This window comes from Pantherophis guttatus, chromosome 3 (genome assembly GCF_059756535.1).
Source record: "Pantherophis guttatus breed Tessera chromosome 3, ASM5975653v1, whole genome shotgun sequence".
Classification (NCBI taxonomy): Eukaryota; Metazoa; Chordata; class Lepidosauria; order Squamata; family Colubridae; genus Pantherophis; species Pantherophis guttatus.
Window position 1 is genome coordinate 125,402,546 of NC_142065.1, and position 20,128 is coordinate 125,422,673.

Consider the following 20,128-nt stretch of genomic DNA (forward strand, 5'->3'; position numbering starts at 1 on the left):
GAGTTCCTCACTGAAGCCAGGTCCAGCTAGGATAGAGTGATGTTCTAGTAGTTCCTCTTCCTGTGATGGACTCTATGGTGATAACTGTCGGTAAGAAAGAAAGGAGTTCTCAGGAAGAATTAGACATGATGAAATCTTGCCTCAACCTGTGGAGTAGGGGGCAGGAGAAAGTGGAACTTTTTAAACGAACATAGTTAAAATTAGGCTACAAAATATACACTGGGCAACACAGAAGTGACCCAAGAAAGCTCTGGAATTAACACATGTTTTTGGAGCTGTCAATCATGCAGCAGCAGCAGCAGCAACAGCATTAATGGATTTAATTGGAACTCTATCTTCAGCTTGTAATATTATATGAGGAGAACATAACATAAATGTTTATGGTAGACAGTTTTGGGGCATGATCAACAACTAAATAACTGGCTTAAGCCTAGCTAGTGTAAATCTAATATTTATAAATTTAATGTGTTAGCTCAGTTAGTTTAAATGCTCAAAACTGGGATAACAGCCAACTTTGGAACTTGTGGACATGAATTCTAAAATATCTTATGCACAACATAGAAATGATGTCTCGAGGTTCCAGACGGTAAAGCAATGTCTCTTTTAACTTGATAGACGGCATATAAATGAGATAACCCACTATATCTGCATAAGGAACCATAAAATAACTGCTTATGTATTTCTGGAATGTGTTGCAACTAAATAGCTGTTTTACTATGATGATTCAGGCTCAATGAAATTAGAAAGGTCTTCACAACTAGTCTGAGTGCCTAAAAATTAATCAGACACATTACTTAAACAGAAATTCTAACAGCTCTGAGTAGGAATTGTTTATTTGTTTTATATATATATATATATATATATATATATATATATATATATATATATATATATATATATATATATATATATATATGTTTTCGTAGATTTTCATGGGTACAGGTATGCGTATGCGTATATATACACATACACATACAAATATATTTGTATTTGTATGTTTAATATATATATATTTCTACTCAGAGCTGTTATACACACATACATACAATAAAATAACAATAACAAGCAAGAATAAAATAGCAAATCTTCTTATACACCAAGAAGAAGAAAGACACTGTTAAACTACCAGAGGGAACAGATTTATGATACATCATCCCAAAGGTTAACCAGGTTTTAATAGTTTTCTTTAATCCCAGTACTGAGGGAGCCAAATTGCATCTCTGAGAAGGAGTTCAAATTATAGCTTGTCATATATGTTATAAAGACAAAGTCCCCTTAAAGGGGTATTGCTTTTTTGCAAGTAGTCTTAAAATAGTTTGCCTTTACTTTCTTTCTGGATTATTTTGCTTTCAATTTGCTTTCAATTTCAAATTGAAATTTCAAATTGAAATTTCAAAAAGCAATTTCAAATTGCTTTCAATTTCCCAATCTTATCCACATTCTTAGAATTTCTTGACATAACCTGCATTCAAGGTTCAACAATACTTTTTTATTTTATTTTTTGTGATCAGCAAAAACTGGTTAGGTATTGCTACTTGATGTGACTTAAAAAATATTAATGGAATTCTAACATATGCCAGAGAAACATGGACACTAACCTCACAATCAATACAAAAACTATGAGTGGTGCAAAGAGCCATGGACAGATACATGCTTGGCATCACAAGACAAGATAGAAAAACCTGTACATGGATTATCTCATTGTCTCTGTCTCTCTGTGTCTCTGTCTGTCTCTCTCTCTCTCTCACCCTTGGATTGCCACTATTGGGGTACAGCCAAGGTATCTCTAAGGACAGGAGGCTGTTGAAGCACCAAAACTGGTGCCAGTCCTCATTACAATTATAAGTATTATTTCCTTCTTTAAGATAGTACCTTGGAGAGAAGGATAAAACTTAGGAACAATAACTTTAGAGATTCTCAACAAATGCCAAAATTAACATGAGTTTTGAACTGGCACTCCACAGATGTTAGTTCATTGGCTTGAATTCTATGGCATTTCTCGATCTACATTGAGTTAATGAGGGAGACAATTCCTATAAGGGGATGCAGGTAAACAATCTACATCCAGACTAGTTCGTTACCAAAGAAAAGGAGAGGTGGAAACCATCCCCTCTGCCAAAAAAAGAATGATGTCAAATCTATCAGACTGTATGGGCAGGAGAATTAAGCACAAGAAATTGATATTTGATTTTACTGAAACCACTATTTCATTTGATACATAGCAGTTACTGAAATTCTCCCATAAAACCTACATCAGCTTCTCTGAGATACACCTCATCAGAAATAGTATGTCCTTGAATGGCCTGGTACCTGCCTCCATCCTAGTGTACACAAGAGAAATTGGCCAATTTATGATATGACTGGGGTCATTTATACTATATGACCTATTTTAGTCCATTCAGATTATAATGAAAGGCTTTATTGTTATTCATAGATGATTAGGGTATTAATGATCTTTGTTAAAATTTTGAGTTACAAAATCCATCACAGTTGGGAAAGAACAACCCCCGCACCCCCACTAACTTCTAAATTATTTTTTTACCATTATACTCTTATATGGGACTGCAAGAAGGTAGAGAGTGTTAACTGAAAACAAACGCATTAATTAGTAGAATCAATAAATAAACATCAATTGCAATGCAAAGCTATAAGACACCATAGCAATAGGGGAGTTAAAGAGCTAAGTAAAATTTAAGATACGATGGAACCTAATTTGTTATCCATAGCATATTTAAATGCTAACAGTGAGGGAAATGGGTCTTCAGGGGAAGGGGCAACCTAAGTTATCACTCACAGCTTAGATGACCTAAGTGAAAAGGTTCTATCCCACATATAGGCAATCAGCTGATTGAGAAGAAGATGGGGAACTCATCTTCTCAGCTGAACTTGGGGTCAAAGCCAAGAGACAAGTTGTTAAGACTCAAGTAACAAGCACCAATCAGAACAAAATAATAGAAAATGAAACTACAGAACAAGCAGGAAGAAGACAGAAAGGATACACAGCACCACAGCAGAGTCAAGAACAGTTTGTTCTTCAGAAAAGGTTCCAGCCTAAGCAGGAAGCCTTTCAGGGTCCAGGAAGGCAAATAGAAATACCACCCCATAGCGCTTTACAGCACTCTCTAGGTAACTTATTTTGCATATTGCCGCCAACAATCTGGGTCCTCATTTTACAGATCTTGGAAGGATAGAAGACTAAGTCAAACTTGAGCTGGTGTTGTGATCTGCCGGCGGCCTGCGGAGCTGGCAGCAGAGTCGGACAGTGAGGAGGTTGGGGAGGAACCTGGAGTCTGGGGAAGGCTCGGATGAGGGCTCTGCATCTGAGGGAGAGAGGGGGCCAGGGCCATCTGGGAGGTGCTGCCTCCAGATCCTCCAGGGTCGGACATCAGTGAGGCAGAGGAACAGGGGGAGCCTGTTCCCAGTGCGTGCATGCGCAGAGCTGCCAGAAGGCAAGAACAGTTAAGATAAAAGGGACAGCTCGGGAGTAGGGCTTGGAGATGATTGGCCCTTCTCATAAGACATAACGGAGAAACAAAGGCACGTGAGCCTTTTCAGGAAGCAACTTTGTTTGTTCTGGTCGGTTTAAATTCTGAAGCTCCATTTTGACTCTGTGCTCCATGTGGCCTTGCAAAGCTAATTGCCAATTAGGTGTTTGGCAGCATGCCAGGGAGATAAAGGTGTGTGCTTATCAGCCTTATCCCAAAAAAATGTGGCAGACTTCTGTCGGACTCTTTACAAACAATTTGTGATTCATTACGGGCTGTGAATGAACATAATTCATAGCTGTTGAAATAAAAAGAGGGTTTTTGGGACCAATAGGTGCTTTTTACTGTCTCAGGAAGCCTAGGTCAGAACAGCTGGTCGAACTCCAGGCTGTGGGCAGAGTTTGCCTGCAATACTGTGCCACTGAGGCTCTTCATGGCCAGCTTTGGTATGAATGTTCAGTACAAAGATTTAGAAAATGTTTTGCTATTGGTAATATATTCCAGCCTAGACTTCCCAAAGTTTATCACACTAAGAAGTGCATATATTCCTTCATTTGTGAAAGCCTCATAAATTATGAGCAGGACTTGAACCATGCCTGGAAACAAACTGGAAGCCAGTGCATATTACAAATACATTCCAAACAGAGTTCATTGAATGGATACATGCAATGCCACATACTTTTGAGGAAATACACACTTTGTTGTGCATTTTATTACCTGGGAAGACAAGCTGGCATTTTGCAAGGGATGGTTCCAGTAGCTGGTCGGTTCTTGGAGTCACATAAAGAGGCATCGACTTGTACTTGAAAATCTTTGTAGCAGGTTTCTTTTGTCACCATTTGACCTGCATACAACACAGCACAAATGGCAAGCACAAAATCATGAATACCTGCTTACATTTGAAACTCCATCTCTTGATATTCTAAACCCACTGTGTGCATTTTACACAATCCTACACAAACAATAAAGACACTTATATGACTACTTTCCATGGTTTTATTTCCCAGGTCAAAGACATGCTTTGTGCCTTCAGCATTCACTAATTTCATACTATTTGACAAACAATTCTGGGGACTATGATATACCATTTGCTCCTAATTGCTGCTCCAAAGTTGTCTTTCTTTTCTGCAGCCTTTTCTTGTTTCCATCCATGTTTCTTGACTAAAATGTAAACTCAGTTGCGTCTATACAAACTAGCTTGTTGTTAGTTCTATATTAGCAGAAGAGGGATGCAGCTTCCTTTTTCAGTCACAGGGATGTACAATTCAGACCAATGTCTTTAGAGAAAGGAAACAAGGGGATTATTTAGAAAGTTCTCCCAGTTCAAATGTTTTGATTTTATTTCTGGATTATTTCTTATTAATCCATTACTTTATTTCAAAATTTTATTTTCAGACAATGTGTGCAGTTTGTTACAGCTCTCAATTTACATTTCTCACCCTATTCTTATACATCATCAATACATATATCTACATACAAACATCAATTAAATCACAGCACAAAAGAGATTTTGTGATCTGATAATGACTGATGTTTTATCAATGATTCTGATAACTTTAGAGGAAAAAAATGAATTGGAAACTAATACTCTGAGCACATACCAATTCTCAAGTATATCGGAAAGTAATGCCAAAGGATGAAAAGACAACAAACTCACAATGAAATGAAAAATTTATAAATCAACTAACTATCAAAATGTAGTATGCAGAATTCAAGTACAACAGTATGGATCTTATATTATGAGAACAGTTTTGTTGACTACATTTGAATTAGATAAAAGTTTAGAGTATCTGATTTGAAAGTTTGCAAATAGGGATTATCTATATGTCTAAACCAAATGTTTCATTTTTTTAATTCAGGCATTTAGCTCAGTGTAGGCAACAGCTTTATTGTTCTGTGAAGCTGTGACTCTAATTTAGAGTTTTTTTCCTTGGAAATCTGTGTACATTTTTATGCCTTAGAATATAAGGAGAGGTTACATAGTGATCAACCCTCATAAAATTTGTAAAAACAAAATGCAGTTTGGTCTGACACACACTGCTAGTCTGAAGGAATGTTTGACCCATTTCACTAAGGTGTTTAAACTTACATTCCACTATATATAGTTTGACAAAGTTTATGTAAACAGCCTCAGGATGAGATAGATGATCGGCTGGTGGGCAGATTTATTAGCATTCCACTTCTCCATCTTACTCAGCTTCTACAGCTCAAACTTGTCTTTAGTCTTTCAAGGATTCCCACTGCAAGGAATGACCATATTATAGTTACTGAATCTACTGATGCTCTATGAAGAAAGAAAGGATGGGATGGGGCAGGTCTCAACCTATGTTGACTTCAGCTGGAAGAAACTCAATTGTCATTATTTGGTGCCTTCTCCACTGAGTTCAAGTCCTCTCTAAACATGAACACTCATAGTCCCCTGTTTTTATCCTCCAAACCTATCTCAATAGTAAGAGGGCCTTTAGAAAATAGTTACTAGGGAGACTTTGCCTGAAGGGAACCACCTCAGAGTACTAAGGTGGGTATGGCAATCTATGTGGCAAGCTTACTCTTACTCTCCTCAGCTTTTATCGTCTACTTCTCTCCTATTGTGGGGTTTTCCCCATTCTTTCATCCCTTCTATGAACACTTCTTTTAGTGTAAGTTTATCCTCTTCTTTACAGATTTCTTTGTGTATGTACTTTTTTATTTCATAATATTTTGCATGACTGATATAAACATTCAGAGATGGAAGGACTCTATTCTACAATTTATTTTAGTTCTATTATCAGCCTCTTTTCCAATGTAGTCTCCCAGTGCAGACTCTGCTATTTTTGATAGTTACATAATATATGGCTTGCCAGACGTCCAGACGACTTAGTCATGCATTTTATGGACCTGCCCATCACATGCTGTCTGTGCAATGACTAACAAGAAGCTCGGAAAATAGCTGGCAGCATGTCATCTTCCCAGCAAGGTGAGTGACTCTGAATTGCCCTGAGAAGCAAGCATTTGGGAAGAAGGCAACAGCAACCATTTAGTTTGTCAAATAAATCAGACTCCAAGCTCACACTGGCTCTGCTCATATGTCTTCTGGACTGAGAAGAAATATGAGACCATTATAGTATTTAACACGAATATAAATAATTGCTGCTATTCAAAAAGTTTCCAATTAGTTTTAATTTATCTTTATAAAAGCTCTGTGAAACCTAATAGTAGCCTAGTGCTTTATCAATGCATCTGTACGTTATTGCTTCACAACTGACAGTTCCTCACTGATAATAACAACACCGAATACAGAGCCCAAGCATGTTAGGTTTATTGCAGATAGACATGCATTTTTTAGTTATGCTGCTAATTACTACATAAAGTAACTATTCAATGTTACTGAAGATGACCAGAAACAGAATAATAGAGTTGGAAGGGACATTGGAAGTCGAGTCCAACCTCCTGCTTAAGCCATTCCAGACAAATGGCTGTCCAATCTCTTCTTAAAACCCTCTGGGGATGGAGCAACTACAACTTCTGGAGGCAAGCCTTTCCACTGATTAATTGTTCTCACTGTCAAGAAATTACTCCTTAGTTCTGGATCTCTCTTTAATAAACTTCCATACATTAATTTTTGTCCCCCCATCAGGTGTTTTGGAGAATAGCTTTACTCCCGCTTCTTTGTGGTAGCCCCTTAGATATTGGAAGACTGCTATCATGTCAGCCCTAGTGCTTCTCTTTGCTGGAAACTAGGCATGACCATTTCCTGCAATTGTTCATCACATGTTTTAGTCTCTAGTCCCCTAATCATTTTTGTTGCTCTTCTGTGCACTCTTTCTAGAGCAGGGGTGTCAAACTCGATTTCACTGAGGGCTGCATCAAGGTTTTGTTTGACCTCAGGGGGCCAAGGAGGCATGGCCAGTGCACTGGAGGGCAGGGCCAGCTCAATGTCACTCATCAGGGCTCCATTTTTGGCCATGACGGCCTCTTGCAACCCTCTGCCAGCAAAAATGGACCTCAAGGAGGCCATGTGCAGCCTGCCCGGGCTCCTTTTTTGCTGGCAGAGGGTTGCAAGAGGCTGTTGCAGCCAAAAACAGAGGCTGCAACAGAGGCTGTTACAGCCCTGGGCGGGCTGCATGAGGCCTCCCCAAGCTCCGTTTTCATTGGCAGAGGGCTGCAGGAGGCCGTCATGGGCATGCCGTGGGTGGCCCTCCCAAGCTTTGTTTTCATTGGCAGAGGCACCACAGGCCAGTCCTTTGCTGTTTCCAGGGTGGGCCTGTGGGCCAGATTTATGCACCTGGTGGGCCAGAACTGGCCCACAGGCCTTGAGTTTGACACCTCTGTTCTAGAGCCTCAACTTATTTTTTGTATTGTGGTGATCAAAACTGGATACCATATTCTAAGTGTGGTCTTCCAAAGCAGTATAAAGTGTTACTGACACTTCATGTGATCTTGATACTATCCCTCTATTGATGCAGTCTAGGGCCACATTTGCTTTTTTGGCAGTTAAAGCAAAAGAATTCAAGGATGAATTCTGCACATTAAAGGTACATACATTCTTAATTCTTTGGCATTACGGTATAAAGAGAATCTTTAAAACTTTGATTAAACAAGAGCCTCCTATGTCTTGAGAGCGAGGGTCTTTGACCCAATTTATATGATCTCCGCGCTGTCTCCGAGCGATTGTGCACTCCGGCCCCCAATGCGTGACTTGTGTCCTGGGCTGTGCAGAGTCTCAGGCCCAGGGTCTGTGTCTGATGTTGTGTAATGCCAGGTCGGTGGTTAATAAAGCCCCCCTCATTTGTGATCTTATTTTGGAGGGGGGTGCGGACCTGGCAGGTATTACGGAGACCTGGTTGGGCCAAGAGGGGGGGTCCCCCTGCCAGGTTTCCATGCATTTCATCAGCCAAGGGGAGGGGTGGGGGAGTGGGGGTGATTATTAGGGAAAGTCTTTGTCCGAGGGAGACCACTGTTCCTCAGATAGCTGGATGTGAGTCCCTTTGTGTGAAGTGGGCCGTGGGGTGCAGATGGGTTTGCTGACTACGTACCTGGCTCCCTACCACGTGGCAGCGACCCTGCCCAAGCTACTCGACGTCATTGCCAGGGTGGCGGTTGATACCCCCAGACTTATTGTCATGGGGGATTTCAACCTTCCATCTGTGGGTGAGGCGTCAGAGGTGGCTCGGGAGTTCATGGCTTCCATGACGGCCATGGACCTGACCCAGTTAGTTCAAGGCCCCACTCACATAGGGGGACACACTCTGGACTTGATTTTTATCTCTGGTCAGTGGTTGAATGATCTTGGTAGAGGGGACCTAGATGTCATGGACAGATCATTCGCTCCTCCACTTAGACTTCCCTACCTCCTTCCCCCGCCGCAGGGAGACGGAACCGACCAGATGGTTCCGTCCCAGGTGCCTGATGGACCCTGAAAGGTTCCTGACGGAGCTTGGGCCATTTCCTGAGACTCTAACACACGACTCGACTGAAGAGCTGTGGCCGCCTGGGAAAGGGCAGCTGCTGGAGCTTTGGACCGCGTCGTGCCTTTGCGGCCTCTGACCCGATGCCGATCTCAATTGGCTCCTTGGTTCTCTGAGGAGCTGAGAGAGATGAAGCGTAGGAAAAGATGCCTAGAGAGAATTTGGAGGACTAGTCAATCCGATTCCGACCAGACACAGGTGAGGTCTTATATCAAGACCTACCTAGTGGTGATAAAAGCGGCAAAATCTAACCATTTTTCTGCTCTTATCGCATCTGCAGAGAACCGCCCAGCTGCCCTGTTTAGGGTGACCCACTCCCTTCTTCGGGGGGGGGGAGTGCGGGAAGATCCCTTGCAGGGTCGTGCTGAGGATTTTGTGCAATTCCTGCACGATAAAGTTGCTTGGATTTGGGATGGCTTGGATTCCGATTGGATGAGTCCATGGGAGGAGACGAGGGCAGGTCCTGAGAATGTTATCTGGGAGGAGTTTGATCCTGTGACTCCCGAGGATGTGTACAGGGTTCTGGGTAAGATTAGTGCCACCACGTGTTTATTGGACCCGTGTCCCTCCTGGTTGGTACTGGCCTCCCGGGAGGTTACACGAGGCTGGCTCCAGGGAATTGTAAGTGCTTCTCTGAGTGAGGGTGCCTTTCCTGCCACCTTGAAAGAGGCGGTAGTGAGGCCCCTCCTCAAGAAGCATTCCCTGGACCCGGCTGAATTAGCCAACTATCATCCAGTCTCCAACCTTTGTTTTGTGGCGAAGGTTGTTGAAAGCATGGTGGCACGACAACTTCCCCGGCACCTGGATGAAGCTATCTATCTAGACCCGTACCAGTCGGGCTTCAGGCAGGGGTACAGCACAGAAACGGCATTGGTCGCATTGGTGGATGATCTCTGGAGGGCTCGGGACAGGGGTTGCTCCTCTGTCCTAGTCCTATTAGATCTCTCAGCGGCTTTTGATACTATCGACCATGGTATTATGCTGCAGCGGTTGAGGGGGTTAGGAATAGGGGGCACTATTGAAGTGCACTCGGAGGCTCCAACTGGTCCAGAATGCGGCCGCGCGGGTGGTTATGGGCGCAACTCGTTGTGCCCACGTGACACCCCTCCTGCGTGAGCTGCACTGGCTCCCAGTGGTCTTCCGGGTGCGATTCAAGGTGTTGGTTACCACCTTTAAAGCGCTCCATGGCATAGGACCCGGGTACCTTCGAGACCATCTTCTGCCACCAATAGCCTCCCACTGGCCAGTCCGCTCCCACAGAGAGGCTCTCCTCAGGGTGCCATCGGCCAAGTTATGTCAGCTGGCGACACCCAGGGGGAGGGCCTTCTCTGTGGGAGCCCCAGCCCTGTGGAATGAACTGCCCCCGGAAATACGTAAGATCTCCGACCTCCGGGTGTTTCGCTGCGCACTGAAGACCCTGTTGTTCTGCCAGGCCGGGCTATCAACATAATAATTTTAAATTGGGGTATTTTAAATTTCTGGGGTTTTAAATTGAGCCAAATCTATTTAATCATTTTAAATTTTTAATTGTTGTTTTGTCTTGTGTTTTTAAAAAGGCTGTACACCACCCTGAGTACTTTGGGAGAAGGGCGGTATAGAAATAACATTATTATTATTATTATTATTATTATTATTATTATTATTATTATTATTATTATTATTATTATTATTATTTATTGGTTAATCTTTAGTGAGATTCACAGCCTTTGAGGCTGATTAATAGCTCAGCAGCTCGAGTCCTAACCAAGGACCTAGGAACTGTTAAGGTATCGTCGGAGGATGTAAGCTGTTCCGAGTAAGGTGGTTTTTTGTAGAGTCAAAATGTTCAAGTCCGGCAAATTTAGAATTTCTAAATAGCGGGGTAGCCCTTTGGGTATTGCTCCGAGGGCTCCAATTACAATCGGGACAACACACGATTTCTTTTTCCACAGTCGCTCAACTTCAATTTGTAAGTCCCGGTACTTTGTGATTTTTTCTTGCTGCTTATCTTCAATTCGTGCATCACCAGGTATTGCAATGTCAATGAACCATACTTTTTTCTTTTCAATTATTGTTATGTCAGGTGTGTTGTGGACCAAGTGCCTGTCAGTCTGAATCCTAAAGTCCCACAAGATCTTGAGTTTCTCATTCTCTAAAACTTTCTCAACCTGATGTTCCCAGTGGTTTTTGCTGTACTCAAATCCAAACTTCTGGCACAATTTCCAGTGAATGATTTTAGCAACACGGTCATGGCGTTGTAGGTAGTCAGTTTGTGAAATTTTGCTGCACCCACTGATCAGGTGGTCAACTGTCTCTTCTTTTTCATTGCAGAGGCGGCATTTGCTGTTGGTGGTAACATGTTGAATTTTTGCCTTCATACAGTTTGTGGCTAGGGCTTGTTCTTGAGCTACCAAAATAAAGCTTTCTGTTTCTTTTTTCAGTACTCCTGATCTTAACCAGTTCCAAGTTAGTTTCTGGTCAGTTTTGCCTTCAATACTTTTCAAGTATTGGCCATGCAGAGCTTTGTGTTTCCAATTTTCAGCTCGCTGCTCAATTACTTCTTTCTTATATTCTGCTTTTGTTTATTATTATTATTATTATTATTATTATTATTATTATTATTATTATTAATAATAATAATCATAATAAAAGCATTTGATTTTTTGTCTTCTCGGCTGTCGGATTTTCAACTGCAATGGATACATTATTTAAAATATGGCTGGTATGTTGAAACCACAATTTTGCTTTCCCATAGTTGCAAGGAAGCATCCTAATATTTAGAGTAAGTATTGGAAAGTAGTAAGTGATGTATTTTGCAATTTTAAAAACCTTCCTTTTTATTCACTAATTAACTAATTATTTTATTTTATTTATTTATTTATAAAATTTATAGACTGCCCATCTTAACCTAAGGTAACTCTCAAGATATTTGAAATTAGTCTGGGATGACACTGCCAGGTTAGTTACAAATTTCATATAAGGTCAAATTTAAGTGGCAATTTCCAAAGCGCAGGGGTGAAAAACTCACGGCCCGTGGGCCGGATGCATCACGTGCTGCTCCACCCCTGCTCGGTTTAGCAAAGGGGGAAAAAGTCCCGATACGTCACGTGACACCGCCGTGACACCCCTGCCATAGTGGTTCAAATCATACAGGAATGGAGAAAAATGAGGGAAACATTGTGAGGAATCCTCAGAGTTTCTGCTTCTTACTTTCTTATTCCAACTCTCTCAATTATTTTTTTAATTATATCTCCTTTTCTCGTTAAGTGCTTTCATTCATTTATTTAAAACTCTCCAAACCATTTAAAGAAAAGGGAATTCCTTTATCTGGCTGATTTGAAGATTCCACCTACCCACCCACCCCCACAAAGTAGGTACAAACATTCAGGGGAAGAAAGGGCTCCTGAAATCATAAAATATGGATCATCATTTTAAAAAAGTGATATAGGATGAGACTATGTTCAAATGAAGCCCCATTTCATAAGTTGTAACTCATTAGTGTATCTGGACTCTAGGGTTGTTTCCATGACTATTTTTAAATCTAGTGGAGTAATTATCAAGGCCATTGTGTGACCTGTAACTTTTCCTTGTTAAAGTTATATGCAATGCTTGTTTAGGTACATCAAATACACTGCTTTGATTTTAAATAATTATTAGATTATTTTTTAGAAAATTCTGGCCCACTCACTTTCACATAATTGTCACATTCTCCACCCAATGTACTGTATCATTGAAGCTGGGAAAACAATATCAGATAATGCTTGCCCAGGAAAGCAATATTAAGTGTAGCCCTCAGACAACAAAAGGTTATCCATCTCTGTTCTGTCTGAAGTGTCGACTATAACACCGTACAATTATTGAGATGAACGAACAAACAATATAAAAATGATTAGCACTCAGTTATGCACATTGCTACAATTTACAAAGGTCAGAATTGCATAAGTGGACCTACATTTTAATGAAATGAGTAGATCTCTGGAAGCTAAAATTGACAAAAAACAAAGAAACTGATAAAATACTTGGAACAATAAATATCCAGCTGCCAGTGTGTCCAGCTGTGCTTCTTCACTGAAGAAGTACTTAACTCATCCCATTCCATAGTTTGTTCACTGCAACTTCCTACTTGGCTTTGAAGGAGGGGAGATTTTTTATTACAACCCAAAACAAATTGGGCTCAAGGTGAAGGAAACCCTTTCTTGTTTGCCTTTTGCCATTCTTTTTTCTTTTTATACTTTCAGCAGAAATTTTCTGCAAGAACGCTGCCTACTAAGCATTTAATTCCAGCCTTAGTGATATGTAATTTAGTAATGGTTAACTAATAAATCCATCCAGGTGATACAAACACATACATATACATAAAAAATCTAAAATGAGATTAAAAGGAAAGATTGAAAAGGGCAAATGAACACTTTAAAATCCTGCTACAGTTTGACAAGCATAGCTCTCTTAGGACAAAGGCAGAATTATCTGTATTGAAGGTACTGAGACAACAATCAGCTTCAGTTTTTAAGGATCACAGTCATTTTGACCTTTATCATTTTACATGACATCACCTCTTCATTCTCCAGGTGGCAGATGTTTATACAGAACAAGCAGTAGCAGATTATTGCCCCATAAATAGACAGCTCAGATGCAGATTCTGGCCTCTAACAATGTAATGTTCATCTTATCAATCCTTGGTAGCTACCCAGACTATTTAAGTGACAGCATCTCAAATGGATAATATAAACATGTATCTTCATGGGGATTTTCCCACCCTGTTTTCAGATTAGATCGAACTTTAGCTCCCTTCATCTTAGTCCACAAAGCAATGACACGAGTTGTAAACTAATACATTTGAAAGGAATAGTTTGGGGGATATTACTCTTGAACAGAGGAAAGCAGCTAACTATTTCAGGGGTCATTTTGAGCCTCCGATTTTAGCATCTAGTTCTCAACCTGTCCAAGCTCCTCACCTTTTGCATTATTATACCTTAAGCAAAACAGAGTCCTTTAACTTCCTTCTTCAGTAACATAAAACAATGCCAGAAAAGAAAATTACTGTCTTTTGAAGAATAATAAAAGTCTAGTTTCGACCTATCCAAAATTCAAAATTTTGCTCCAGTTAAATAGATTTGTAGATAAATAGATACACCTTAGATATATTGTAGATAAATGCATATACTATAAATAGATACACATATGAAATATTTCAGATTATTGCCACTCCAGACCCAGTCAAAGTTATCATTATGTTGAAGAAAAAATAACTACTTGTAAAACCTTTTGAGAGGTACTCTTTAATTTTGGACTTCCAGATAAGAAATAGCAGACTGAAGACCACTCCATGAAAAGTGGTCCCAACAATTTCAGCAGATGAAGAACTGGCTAGTAAACTGGCTCTATGAAACCTCTATGGACTTGAGATGGCCCACAAGTGCTCCAGATAGATCACAAGTAGACCATAAGATTAGTGGCCTCTGTGAATTTAGAGTTCTGTGAGATGAGCAATCTTGCTCAAACCAAGGTCAGTGCCTTTGAAACAACACTACTTTGCATATTATCTCCTCTAATCACTTTTGGAAATTGCTTGTTATTGGAAACACCTTATAGACTTTTTGCATAAAACAGGAAAAATGAAATTATGATGTATGGTTATATAAGTAAGATTATAGAAGGAATACAGTCATGATGTAACTTTAGATAAAGAGGCAACTTTATAATTGTACTTATTACTGCTGTAAAGAAGATCAGAAACTACTTCTCCCTATTTTTCTTTCTTTCTTTTCTATTTTATTTTTTCAATCTCCACATATATATGGAAATTGCATATTAACTGCTTTAGCAATTAGAAATCTTTGGATGGATAGCACTGGGTGAGTTTCCTTCAATCCTTAGAGAAAGGAAGTTTTAATTAAAACTTTTAGAACTTAAATTGGAATAATTCACAAAAGGGTGACTAAAACTTTCAGAGAGTTACAAATGAAATAAAGGTCCAAATAAATTTGAAACAAAATTTTGGAGTTAATTCTAAAAAAATCCTTCCTATGGAAAAATATTTTTGCTTTGATTTTTTTTAAAAAAATAAGATTTAAAAATTAGGCAATAGAGGCAGAAGTTATTACAGTACATATTTCAGAATTGGCTTTTTTGGCAACTACAGCACACCACTGGCTCATACAGTACTTAAGTAATTGTCTACTAGGACTCCTAGATTCTTCTCAAAGTTACTGCTGTTGAGCCAGTTACCATGTATTCTACGCCTGCACATTCAGTTTTTCTTGCATAAGTATAAAATTACAATTAGACAATTGCAATAAAGAAGACGAATTCACAAATCTGAATTATAGTAATGGAAGAGAACAAAATAATCTAACATATGACATATTGAAGGATATTTTTGAAAAATAGACTCAGAAATTAATTTTATCGTGTCAACAGAGACATGTGCCTGAGAGGAAGGACGGTGTATAAAAGATGTTATGGAAGAAGAACAAGTTTTACTTGACAAAATTGAGACTAAGTTACAAAGGTCAAGCTACAAGAATGACATGGAAAAAATGCTGTACTGTACTGGACATACAAAAGAAAATGTCTGCTTTTTTAAAAATTAAAAGTGATATACAAATAATAAACCAAGAAAGTGACATGGATAAGTTTCCTACATTGGATTTACAAAACAGACATTAAAATTTTGAAGAACCTCATGAGAAGGAACAAAAAAACATGAAAAGAAACCAAGTGCTAAGACATTATTGGAATGAACTAAAGATTACAATTGTTAAATAAAGGAATATATATGTTGTTATCTCTGGTAAACTTTAATGGATTTTCATTGACATCAGAACTGAAATGACAATGCTTTATGGATTTATTTGTAGATCAGAGATGGGATATGGAAAGAAAAAAACAATTGTTGTTTAAGATGTGATAAATTACTAAAATTATTTATACTTCTGTTGATGAAGGTAAGAACTGTGTGTGTGTGTGTGTATTTCTTTACTGTATTATTTTTCCTTCTTTTGTATTTCTCTTTCTTCCTTGTCTCCTTCTTTTCTGTATTTCTACTTCCTTTTTAATTTTCTATCTTCTTAGTTCATATTCGTTTTTACTGTTATAATCTTTATTAAAATTACTATACAGACATTCATACTCTTTAATTTTTGTCATCAATTTCCTGTTCAAAAGGTAGTATTAGGGTGACATTTGAAAATATTTTAAATTCTAGAAGTATGGTGCATTGGTATTATCTTTTCAGTTGGTTAACAAATATGATCATCATAAGGTGTCTTTCTGCTTTGCCTCAAATATTTAAGATAAAACTTCAGAGGTATCTTAAATAAATTGCTCATTAAGGAGATTATTATCCAAATGGACTATACTTCCGAATCAACTGAATGTGCCTAGGAAGGTTTGATTTCTGAAAATGGAACAATTTGTAGTCTGCAATAAAACTATATTTTAAAACATTTTAGAGATACCTTACCTGCTCCACATGACACTGAGCACTTAGGACGGATGATGGCCCATGTATAGTTATGTTTTAATATATGTGTTCTTTTGGTTTCCACTTTAGGAAGAGAATATTCCCATGCAATTCCTAGATTTTTACCTTGTGAGAGAAGCTGACAAAAGCAAACAAAGGAAGCTATCAGTTCATGCTTAGTGTGTGCTAAATAATAAAAACTTCCATAATTAGGAATTCCTGGCCAGATAAATAAATACAACATTTGAAAATATTTAGAATGACTCAGGTAGAACTGAGGTGAATCTAGAGAATTATAATATTTGTGTAAGTACAAAATGCATAAATCTCTGGAATAGAAGTAAGGACCTGATTTTGTTTCTTCGTTCAAGAAAAATGGATTTGCTTAGCAAAGTAGAGCAAGTGTGACTAGACCTGGTCCATCAGCACAAGCTAATAAATATCCCATCTACAAAATTTATACTTAAGTGTGTATAAAATTAAACTATTTGATCATCCTGAAATGTTGTGGGTGATCTATTAAATGCTGTTTTCATTGCTCTTGGAAGGATGGAATAATTCAAATTGGCAGCAGCATTCTGGGGAAGAGGTACTGATTATGGTGTGGCCAGTGGATGAAGGTCTTAATACCTCAGGATGAGAAAGTTCACCTTACTAGCCAATAACTGTTTGTTAGAGCCTGAGACCATAAGAGTGATCCAAATGATATTGGTCAGAAATCTGGGCTCCACACCACCTGACCCTGACATTTTTGTTTCTCTGGCAGCAAGTCTTGTCTTAGGTCACACCATGATATGGAGAATGACTTGAGCTGCTGCATTAGCACAATTGCTCCATTGCATGCTTAGAAGCCTGCTGGCCATTTGGGTATTCCCATTAAATTCCCTACAAAGTGATAAGACACATTAAAACAGGTTTAAACATCAGAAAACACACACACACACACACACACACACACACACACACACACACGTATATATATGTATGTATATATATGTCTATATATATACACACAAACTCATAGAACAGCCAGAATTAAGATCAATCTCTATCTATCTATCTATCTATCTATCTATCTATCTATCTATCTATCTATCTTAACTACTTTCTTTTTTACAAATAAAATCTGATGTCATTGGAATCTGTCTTGTCTGTTCACAATTTTAGATATGACTAATGAATTCTTTTCTCCTATTACAGTTCCTCAGTTCATGGGAATGTGTTGAATATCTAATTGGCTATGCCTGAAGGAGGCCACTACCCATAAGGATAGCTTGCTCAGTAAGTGCAAGTTTGACTAATCTTCCAGCTGTTTAGCACTGAAGAAGTAGACGTAACTGTGGGTTTTTTTTTCTAATTTTAGAGGCATTGATTTAGGATATCTCTTCTAATAAGGTAAATTTATTTATAGTCTGTCATTCCAATAAAAGCTGTGACAAGTTGATTTTGGTATTTAAAGTAGTATACACAACAAAAATAAATAAATTGACAGCAACAACCTCCCAAATATTTGTATTCTTTTGATGATGGCATGCTATGTGGGAATTAGATTCATGCAGACTGTTGAAGAAATGCATGTTCCAAGGTGACTCAGGACCATTGAAAAGGAATTGGCATAGGGGTTGCTATGCCAGGAGGACAACATGAGATAGAATTTGTGTACCTTGCACAGATAACTAAAGAAAGAAAACAAAACAAGAAAGAAGATCCAGGTTTTTCCAGCTAAGTTTTAACTACAACCCCTTAATTAACTTGTTTGGGGAATTTAGCAGCAACTATATTATAAGATAAACACATTTTAACAGAAGCAATACTGTTATTTGCAGAGAGAGAGATAATTAATATCTGAACTGTAGAGCAGTTAGGTCATAAACTAATGACAGCAGATACAGCAGGAATAGAGAAGTATATCCCCTTCTCCAAATCCAAATTGTTTATAGGAAGGACCTAATCACTCCTGAACATTCATGACACAGAATTTTAATGGACTATTTCATTAATTACTGCAATTACTTCATATTTTACAATATAGCTGCTACTACAGCTGCTATAGTTGTTAATCAAACCTATTCTGTCATTTTTGTGGGGCACAATTTACTTTGCATTTTTCTATATAAGCTTCTGGGAATAATTTTAATGATAGCAGCATAGAAATATGTTTAATAAATAAATAGATTTTCAGAAAAAACAATTGTATGGACATCCTATCCCATACTGTATTCTCCATAGTTATCCAAGTTTATTACTATTCAAGGGCACTGCAGAAACAAAACTGCAACTCCCCTAACAATTTTGAAGGGGTAGAAAATTGGGTCATTTTGTTGTTTTGTTTGGAAAGTGAAGGGGAAAAAATTCAGAAATGTTACTCAGAAATGTGTTTTGGAAAATAACATCCCTGCTCTGGTTCAATATTTCAGCTTCAATGTTCTGTTTCCTTGGAATAATCTAAACTGTCCCATGCTTCTGGGAATTTTAGAGTAGGAACTAATTTCTTTCCTTCCTTCCTTCCTTCCTTCCTTCCTTCCTTCCTTCCTTCCTTCCTTCCTCCCTCCCTCCCTCCCTCCCTCCCTCCCTCCCTCCCTTTTTACTTGAATGCTCTACTTTTAATTTGCCTTTTATTTGTTTTGAGATTTTGTCCATAGATATCCCCAGTCTTTTCATTTCAACACATACTGTAAGTATACTCTATACTACTAATTGAATTTTTTTTTAAAAAAAATGAATTCCCATAATAGGGGACAACTTAGATTATCCCAAGATTATTATTCATTAATTGCAATCCAACAACATGTGAAGGTGTACAAAATGATCAGATTCTTTTTCTATTCTTTGTGACCTCATTGTCTCCTCTCATTGAGATTTGGTCTAGCAGCAGCAGGAAAGGGGAAAAGCAGTTAAGTTGTTCTCTAGATCTGTATAAAATATATGTAATGTTTATAAAAGAACATTAGGAATTGCTGAAGCTTGTATTTTGACTACATTGCAAATTCAGAGACAAAGTCATAATGTCAGTTATAAATATCCATGACTTGCTAGAGTATAGGTTAAACTGCAGTAGGTCCTCATTTCAGGAAGGAGGAACAGAGCTATGAAGCCTAATAAAATTATGTTCCTTATTCAACATATTATTTTCCAGTATTGTATTATGACTGTTCCAAGGTGAATCACAATGGAGGGGCTATAAAGAGAGATCAAGTTTTGTTAACCTGCATTATCCATGTATTGGACTTTTCAGTCGACATGATAAAGTAATATGAGTCTTTCAGGAATTCTAATTACTTTTATACAGTGAACAACATTCCATGACAATATCACTTACCTCTATTATAATACTCTCATTTGTAGGTCCAGAAGCACTTAATGTCTCTGGGTGGTTATATGGTCTTTGATAGACAAACAGAGTCCCAGCAAATTTATATTTCCCAGGCCAGTCAACAGTCCAATAACCATTGAGGTGGTACCTTTTACTGGAAGTGCGAACAGCAATATAGGAGTTGGATACATTCATCTCATACACATTAATGCTTCTTGCTCCAGCAGGGATTGTGACTAATGTGTAGTACTCTAGATAAAGGAAGAAGAGAGACACTTCATAATGCAATAGCCGGTTCCAGATGATACTGTGGACTTTAAGAAATAAGTAAATAAACATCTATTAACCCCAATGTAGGTTTCTGCTAGGAATTTGGAGACTTAAAGTGAAGACATCATGATGTAATTATTTTATATATAAAATCCTGTATATAGTAGAA

General features: G+C 38.4%; 1 protein-coding gene across 2 annotated transcripts in view; it reads right to left on the minus strand.

Moving 5' to 3' along the window:
* Nucleotides 1-20,128, minus strand: part of ADAMTS16 (ADAM metallopeptidase with thrombospondin type 1 motif 16) — a 100,586-nt gene that overhangs the window by 24,872 nt on the left and 55,586 nt on the right. For both annotated transcript variants that reach the window (XM_034411805.3, XM_034411806.3), the window contains exons 16-18: nt 19,696-19,940; nt 16,377-16,515; nt 4,203-4,329 (exon numbers count right to left, since the gene is read on the minus strand). In XM_034411805.3, the coding sequence (XP_034267696.1) occupies nt 4,203-4,329; nt 16,377-16,515; nt 19,696-19,940 (511 nt within the window). The remainder of the gene's footprint in view (nt 1-4,202; nt 4,330-16,376; nt 16,516-19,695; nt 19,941-20,128) is intronic.